Genomic DNA, 8,675 nt, shown 5'->3' with positions numbered 1-8,675 from the left:
ACCAGGCTCCTCTGTCCATGGGGATTCTCCAGGCAAGAATACTGGAGTGGGTTGCCATGCCCTCATCCAGGGGATCTTCCCAACCCACGGATTGGACTCGTGTTTTTCTCCTGCACTGGCCGGTTTTTTGCCACTAGTGCCACCTGAGAAACCTACAGATTCTGTCAAAAAAAATAGGGTGCTCAGTGGAAAGGAGGTGCTTTTCTGAACCCTACCTTGGAGGGGGATTAGGCTGCCTGAGCAGAGCTCTAGCCCTTTGAGAAAAGAAGATGCCATTTTCAAAAGGGCTTTTATTAAAACACTCCCCACACAGTGTCTCTTGCCATGAATGCCACAGTCCTGGGGTGCCCACGAAGGAGAGGGCCCTGAACAATGTCCCCTGTGGCCAAGGCTGGGCTCGTTCACGTAGCTGTGAAGCTGGCCTCGCTCGGAGGTCCCAGTGTACACCTGGCTGCTTCCGGAGGGGCTGGGAAGCTACCAGCAGCACGGAGAGTGCTGATGGCTGAAGGCTGGCTCTGAGGCAGGGGTGAGGGGCCTGTCTCCTCACGCACCCTGAGATGCTCCTGAGATGCTGGGCGGGTCCAAAACATTCCAGCTCCATGGGGGCGGGGCAGCTGTGGCCAGGCCACTCCTCCTGAGGACGGTCCCGGGGAAAGGCTGGGGATCAGGCTGGGGATCCGGGTGGGCAGGGGGTGGGGGCGCGGGGCAGACGGACTGGCCTGATGGGCTGTGTGTGAACAGGGGCCGAGCTTGGGCTCTGTGTGCTGCAGGGGGCTGGAGGGTCCTTTCTCTTTCTGAGTTTCCATTTCCCTTTCTGCCTAATGAAGGACGTGGCCTCTCCTGACTCCCGCCCTTCTACTGGGAGCACGCCGGGGCCATGCCACGGTGGCCGAGGTGCGCTCAGTAGGCTGCAAGCACGGGGCAACGTGTGGGCATCCCTATTGGGAGTGTGTGTTTGAGTGCGCACGCGCATGTGTCTGTGCATGTGCATGTGTGAGTGGGTGCGTGTGCATGTGTGAGTGGGTACGTCTGAGTGTGAGTGTGGGGGTCGAGGGTGCGGGCCGGTCTGCCAGTGTCCCCGCCTGGGTGGACACTGCCATCGGAGGGGCCGTGGCTCCAGGCTCACAGGAAGTTGGGCTCCCGCACCACGAGGCAGGGCGGGCCTCCGCTGCCCCCGCCGCCGTCCAGGGGCCGGTACACGAAGTGGAAGTCGCGCTTGGGCTCGCTCCGCAGCAGGTAGCCCTTGATGCGGTGTGGCAGCGCCTCGTCGGCCAGCTGGAAGGTGCGGCCGTCCACCAGCACGAAGAGCCGGTAGTCCTGGGGCTGCACCACCTCGAACTTCTCCGCGCATTGGGCGCACAGCGCCTCGGCCAGCGTGTCCGCCCGCGACGCCAGTGTCCGCGACTGCTGCTCCGGCTCCAGATACGACACGCAGATGAAGTCCTGCAAGGCAAGACGGAGGGGGTCATGGTTACCCACGGGGCCAAGCCCACGTCCTGTCTCACCCCTGCCCCGATGCTGGGAGCCTGGACAGGAGAAGCTGCGTGGCCTTGTCCTCTTTGGGTCCCCCGATTCCTCTCCATAGACAGCGGATGGATGGCAGGAGGGGTCGTGAGGCTGGCCGTCGGGGTACCGGCGGCTGACCCTGCTGCGTGACCTCAGGCAAAGACCCTCCTTCTCTGAGCCTCAGCTCTCACTAGGTCAGTCGCTTGGTCTGGACACAAGGAGTGAGCGCGCCCCCTGGTGGCCAGTCCACGGGCTTGCTGTCATTGAAAAAATCTATTTTTCACTTTCTCTTCTTCCAGGAGTCCCCCTGCATTCCAGGCACTCTGCTGGGCACACGGGGCAGCATAAATAAAATCAAAGATTCAGACCCACCCCAGAATTCCATGGCTCAGCTGGAGCAGCTAAGGCAGGCTGAACAGTTCAGGCCCTAGGGCTGGAGGGGCCTGGGGATGGGAGGGTGGTGTTCCCAGGAGGAGCAGGCTGGCAGGGAAGGGCGGGGGAGAAGACTTGGGGGAAAGAGATGGGGAGTGTTTGCAGAAAACAGCACACTCACACCTGAGTCCACCAGAGACCGTGGAAGGAGTCCCTGCCTGGCTTTGAATCTGCTCCCACTCACTGTGTGACCTTGACTTCTCTGGGTCTCCATTTCCACTACTGTTAACTGGGGATAAAAGCAGTCCTTTCTCTGTGCCTGGGGGTGGAGCACAGAAAACTAGCTCAGAGCCTAGAAGATTCCCCTTTCTCCCAAGGGCCCAGAGGGCGGGCAGGAAGTGTGTGTGCGGGGGAAGGATGGTGACAGCACAGCGGTCTCCTGATGCCGCCTAGTTCAGAATGGAGATAATTAATGACTACAGAGTGGTGCCAGGCTCTGTGTCAATAGTCCCTGGGATCATTTCTTTTTTTTCTTCCTGGGAGGGGAAAGCCCAGCCCGCTTCCCTGGGTCTCAGTGGCTGCCTATGCTCTCCTCAGCCACCATCAGGCCTCCCCCAGAGTCCTTGACATCCGATGACTCTCAGGCTCTGGGCTTTCTCTCCTGAGGGTAGGGATTTAGTGTGTGCGGTGCAGAGGACACTGGGAAGGGGGCGGACAGCGGTGCTGTCCTCAGACCCCAGAAACGGTGCTGATAAGTCTCATCCCAAGCCTCTTCCTGAGCTTTGCCTCCTTAGTGGCACGCACTGGTGCTCAGCACTGGGAATCCACGAGGTAGAAGCAAGAAGGAAGGAATGAGAGGGTCACCCTTGGACCAAGGGCGCTCACATTCCAAGAGTTGGTGGAGGGGCAGCTGTCCCAGAAGGCGGGAGGGAATGCTGGTGTGCTGCAGCTGCACTCGCCAACTTATGCTGGCTCATACCAGTTTGAGAAAGCCAACTGTGTACATCTCTTCCCAACTCCAAGTTCCACGATGCCAAGTTAGTAGCTTGGAATCAGCCACAGTGGCAGTATTTATAGTAATACCATGGAAATTGACAGAAGCAAAGATCAGAGCCTTTTTTTTTCTTTCTCCCCAGAGAACCAGTTACTAAACATTATCAAGACACCATTGATTAGAGGAGGAGGGACATCAGCTTGGCTGATGTTAGAACATGTACTGGGGAGGCAGAGCTCAAATGGGCCAGAGCCCCCCCTGGGCTGACAGGAAAACTGCGTCCCAGAGAGAGTTAGACACGGCTTGGGATCACACAGCAAGCTAGTACAGAGCTGGATCCATACTGTGAGCCTCTTGCCTCCCAGGCCTGGGATCTCCCAGTTATAGAAAGGGCATGTGGAAAGCAGCCAGGCATGGGATTCAGGTCCAGTGTGCCCTAGATGCCAGGGAAGTGAGTCTGGAGACCTACTCACAGCTCTGGACTGTGAAGCTTGATTCACTGTCCCAACTCCTGCCATTGTGCATACTCCCCAGTCCCACTCTGTCCCAGGCCCTGAGACATGTGAGCAATAGGGCCTGCTCTCTCAGGGTTACAGCTTTATACACAGATGGTTACAGTACAGGGTGTATGTGCTGCAACAGAAGCAGCAGCAGCAGGAAGCACTTCTAACCCATGCCATAGGGAGTGGGGAGGGGGCAGGCGGGGGGGGGGGGTGGCAGGGAAGGCTTTTCAGAGGAGGGGCTGTTGGAGAAACTGAGGCTGGGCAGTGGCAGCTGGTGAGGAAGGGGAGATGGACCAGCATGAGCTGAGAGGCTAAGCCCTAGGGAGTCGAGCTCAGCGTGCTCATAGCTGTTCTGATGCATGAGTTTGAGTAGGCTCCAGGAGTTGGTGATGGACAGGGAAGCCTGACATGCTGCAGTCCATGGGGTCACAAAGAGTCAGGCATGACTGATTGACTGAACTGAAATGAACTGATCTGATGCAGCCTTGGAGGTGTGGGATAACGGGATGGGTGGGGCAGGAGTCTGGCCACCAGTGACTTTTGAACACTGAGTCTGTACAGACAGAAGTGAGGAAGGATGGGTGGGTGGGTTGGAGGTGGGCAGGCTGTGGGCAGGCTAGGGGCAGGGGGACCCTTCGCAGCTGCTGCATTTGTCTGGGCACCAAGTGGCAAGGCTGCAGATCAGCTCCTGGGCTTTTTAACTGGGACAAACCACTGGTCCCATCTCCGGCCCTAACAGCCTGCTCGGACATCACAGACTCTGAGGAATGCTGGGTGAAGGTCTCCTTCTTCCTAGCTCTATCTTGTGTGCCCAACTGAAACGCCGATGCTCGCTGGTACCTTTCTCTTCTCCAGCCCTCAACTTCTCATCCCCAGCCCCTAACCCGGCGCACAATGGCAGGCTGGGGGCTCAGTGCCATTGCTCCTGAACTGGCAGGCAGTAGGGATGGTCTGGGAGCAAGGTACCCCCGCCCCCGCCCCCCCACCCTCTCGGTCCCAGGCCGCACCTGCACGGAGGAGCGGGAGGCCCGAGCCTTGTTGAGCGTGCGCCGGCGCTCCCAGCGGTGGATCGAGTCCTGCACCTCCACGCTCAGCTGCCGGGTCACCGTGATCTTGTCGTAGTTCTTGATGTGCTCCAGGGCCCCGTAGGTGGTGGTCAGATAGTAGGAACCTGCAGGAGGCAAGGGTGTGGAGGCGGAGCCTGAACCACCGCCTCCACCCACACGCAACCGGAGGGAGCTGGTCCCGGCTTGGTCCGCCCCGCCCACCTCTGTAAGCCCCACCCACCGCCGCTGGCCCGAGGCGCCTGCGGCCAGGTGGTTTGGTCACTTGCTGAGACTCAGACCCGCAGAATCAAAAGATTCCTCGAGTCCAGCCCTGAGCTGTACGGCTCTGCTCAAAGCTTGTCATTGGCTCCCCTTTAGGACGCAACTCTTGCTTATTTTACTCTTGCCTGGAAAATCCCGTGGACGGAGGAGCCTGGTGGGCTGCAATCCATGGGGTCGCTAAGAGTCGGACACAACTGAGCGACTTCACTTTCACTTTTCACTTTCATGCATTGGAGAAGGAAATGGCAACCCACTCCAGTATTCTTGCCTGGAGAATCCCAGGGACGGGGGAGCCTGGTGGGCTGCCGTCTATGAGGTCACACAGAGTCGGACACGACTGAAGTGACTTAGCAGCAGTCCTTGCTTATTTTTAAACTGATGCTTTAAAGTGAGTTTTTAGTTTTAAAATGTAAAGATACTCAAGAAACTAACAGCCATGGATGTCTTTAGAGTGGGGAAAGCAGTGCCTTGGAGACATGGGTGGGCAGGAGACCTTTCTCTGTAGGTGTCATATACATTTTATTTAAAAAAAAAAACTTAAAAAATATGTGGAGAAAATGTTAATTATGTTTATATGATGACACACAACTTTTAATAATTTAAAGAAAGTTAAAAATTTGCATCCTTCATTTCTCCGTTTCTTTTTATTTTAATTCATACATATTCCTAATACCTAATGTTTCCTAAGGTAATTTAATTTTTGAAATATGTCGTGCATGTGTGCTAAGCTGCTTCAGTCATGTCCGACTCTGTAACCTTATAGGGACTGTAGGCTGCCAGGCTCCTCTGTCCGTAGAATTCTCCAGGCAAGAATAATGGAGTAGGTGGCTATTCCCTCCTCCAGGGAATCCGCCAGACCCAAGGACTGAACATTACAGAGCAGAGCAGTGATTTTTGACATGAGGGTCATCTGCCAGTGAGCCACCCAAATCTCATCTTCTTTTTCTTCCTAATTAATTGCTGGCTCAGAGGGTAAATGGTCTACCTGCAATGCAGGAGACCCAGGTTCGATCCCTGGGTTGGGAAGATCCCTTGGAGAAAGAAATGGCAACCCACTCCAATACTCTTGCCTGGAAAATCCCATGGACAGAGGAGCCTGGTGGGCTACAGTCCACGGGGTCACAAAGAGTCGGACACGACTGAGCGACATCACTTTCACTTTCTTTCTACTTGTTTGGGGTAAGTAACACAACTAAAATGCTCACTTCCCAGAATCTCTTTCAGTTTGAGGTACAGGACAAGAGACCCCATTCTGGCTGCTACACAGATATAAGTGGAAGTCCCTGGGTGGGGCTTCCAGGAAAGCCTTTAGTAAGGGACAGACTTAGTTGATACATCTTGTCAGATTTTGGTTTGTCTCCTCCCTTCCTCCTGTCTGGAACACAGAGGTGAGCCCGGAGGCACAGGAGCTGTTTTGTGATCAGAGGTGATAGTCACAAAGACAAAGGTTCACATCCTAAAGAACAATGGAAAGAGCTGGGTCTACAATTTCTTGATGGCAGGGATTAAAAACTGCCATCATTATCAATTGCTTACCCCAGGACTTCTTTTTCTCATTCAGATCATTTATTCAGAGCGCTGTTAGTGAAATTTGGGCTGTCTCATCTGTGTGATATTGCGACATGAAAAGTCACATACATTCTAAGGAGACCCCACAGAATTGAGAAACCTTCAACAGTACAGAGTCACAGATTACAAAATTAATACAAATAATCCCCCCAATTTGGCAGGAAACACCTATAATATGAGGAGACCCGGAATGGAAGGGGTCTTGCTTTTCAATAAGGCAGTTACAAATGGAAACAAAACCAAACAAAACCAACCCCAGGACTTCTTGATGCAAGAGACAAACCAGTCCCTTACTCTGATTTAAACCATTATTAGGTACGTAGTGAGTTATTTGTAGCCCAAAGCATTCCTAACTGCTACACTGGATGAAGCTGCCTACATATTGCTACAAATTCCACAACCAATATGTGAAAAGTTCATAGCCTGCCTGGGGTGAGTAGGGGATGAGATAAAGGGGTTTGTGGCCACAGGATCACTCGCCCTTTCATGGCAATACAGGAAGGAGACAGTTTTTGAAATAGGTGTCAAGGCCAGGGCTTCCATGGTGGCTCAGCAGTAAAGCATCCGCCTGCCAATGCAGGAGATGTAGGTTTGATCCCTGGGTGGGAAAGAGTCTCTGGAGAAAGAAATGGCAACGCACTCTAGTATTCCTGCCTGGGAAATCCCATGGGCAGAGGAGCCTGGAGGGCTACAGTCCATGGGGTCACAAAGAGTCGGACACAACTTAGCAACTCAACAACAACAAAAACAATATCAAGGCCAACACGGAACTTGGCTTAGCATCCCTTATCAGAGAAGGGCTAGTAGACCTCCCATGGGCCTCCTATTCCAGCCCAGCTCAAAGCCTGTGTGTTCCAGGAAGACTTGCCTGCTGCCTCCAGCCCTTGCTGGCCAAGAGTCCCAGTCCTCTAGCTGGCATTCCCCACGGTTGTGTTTCCCGTGGTGATCACATCCCCCTGGCTGGGAAGGGGCGACTGGCTGTAGTGCACTGACTGCGAATGTTCAGATTTGGGGCCACAGAGCAGGGTCCGGTCTCAGCCTTCAGCAGGCAGTCCTGTGTTTCAGGTGAATTAGTGTTCTCTGTGCTTCCATTTCCTCATCCACAAATCCCATCAAATGCAGTGAAAAGAAAGGAACACACGTAAAGTGCAGTGCTCAGTAACACATGGTGGTTAGGTGACCTAAGGGAGGTGCTCCGGAGGTTCCCCACCTTCTTGGGCAAAGGGATGAACTCTAGCCCTGCCAGCACACTCCTGCTTGCTCACCACCTGCTTTTCCACAGCCTCCTGGCTCTCCTAGACCACTAATCTTGGACTTGGGGTCCTCTGCAGTTCCCACCATGACCACTAGGTGGCAGGTGACTCTGCACGTGAGTTTTGGAGCTGGGCAGTTCTCTTTAGGGAGAGTGTGCTACTGATGGAAAAAGCTCATTGCCTCTCTTAAGATATTATTAGCTCAGCATGGCCAGCTGTCAGCCAATGTGCAGAGGGGATGTGGGTAAAGGAATCTATGAGGGTGCTTCTGGGAGAGTTTGTATTTTGAGCTGACTCCAGCCAGGTTCCTAGCAGCTGCATGGGTCTCCCATCAGTCCTGTAATTGCCCAGAGTGATGGACGCTGCAGAGAGGGTGGGAGGGAAGAAAGGGGCCAGGGTTCCATCGGCCCAGTGTCCAAGTACTCTCTACTTCGTACAGGAAGTCCCTGATCTCTCACTGTCTAAAAGCCTGCTACAAGAAAGTGGGACTCTGTTTCTGGTTTTTGCCAAATTACAGCATGTGAAACCAGTTGGAAGAACATGAAGGTCTTACAGGTTTCTGATGAGTTCAGATCTGTCTGTTCAGCCTGTGAAATACAGGAAGGCGGAAGCCCGTTCCACCTCTCCTCCTGCCCCCATCTGCTTCTGCAGAAGGGTGGAGTGCCCAGATGGTCTGAAAACCCCAAATCTAGTCCCATGCCATCTCTTTCCCAAGCCACAGAAGTAGCTTGCCTGAGATCTCCAGCCAATCAGAGGCAGAACTGGGACCAAAATCCAGCCTCCAAACTGTTCTTTTCTATACTCTGTGTTAGTTCTCCTCTTGTATGTGTGTGCATGTGTGTGTGTGTGTGTGTGTGTGTGAGCTTAGTTGCTCAGTCGTGTCCAACTCTTTGCAACCCTTTGGATTGTAGCCTGCCAGGCTCCTCTGTCCATTTGATTTTCCAGGAATTTTCCAAGAATACTAGAGTGGGTTGCCATGCCCTCCTCCAGAGGATCTTCCCAACCCAGGTCTCCTATGTCTCCTGCATTATAGGCAGATTCTTTACCCCTGAGCCATATGGAGTAATTGAAGTTCTCAAGAGTAGGGACTTCCTGGAGCCTGCTCCTAGTTCGGGCATGTCTGACTCTGCAGAGCACCAGGGGTGGGGAT

General features: G+C 54.0%; 1 protein-coding gene across 3 annotated transcripts in view; it reads right to left on the bottom strand.

The window, feature by feature from the left end:
• Nucleotides 1-275: 275 nt before the first annotated feature.
• RIN3 (Ras and Rab interactor 3) overlaps nucleotides 276-8,675 on the bottom strand; it is a 136,033-nt gene continuing 127,633 nt past the window's right edge. For all 3 annotated transcript variants that reach the window (XM_070775576.1, XM_070775577.1, XM_070775578.1), the window contains 2 exons: nucleotides 4,383-4,546; nucleotides 276-1,443 (listed from right to left, as the gene is read on the bottom strand). In XM_070775576.1, coding sequence (XP_070631677.1) covers nucleotides 1,123-1,443; nucleotides 4,383-4,546 — 485 coding nt within the window. In that variant the 3' untranslated portion in view covers nucleotides 276-1,122. The remainder of the gene's footprint in view (nucleotides 1,444-4,382; nucleotides 4,547-8,675) is intronic.

This window comes from Bos indicus, chromosome 21, assembly GCF_029378745.1.
Source record: "Bos indicus isolate NIAB-ARS_2022 breed Sahiwal x Tharparkar chromosome 21, NIAB-ARS_B.indTharparkar_mat_pri_1.0, whole genome shotgun sequence".
Lineage (NCBI taxonomy): Eukaryota > Metazoa > Chordata > Mammalia > Artiodactyla > Bovidae > Bos > Bos indicus.
Note: the sequence above shows the minus strand (reverse complement) of the source record. Positions and strands in the feature narration are given on the sequence as shown.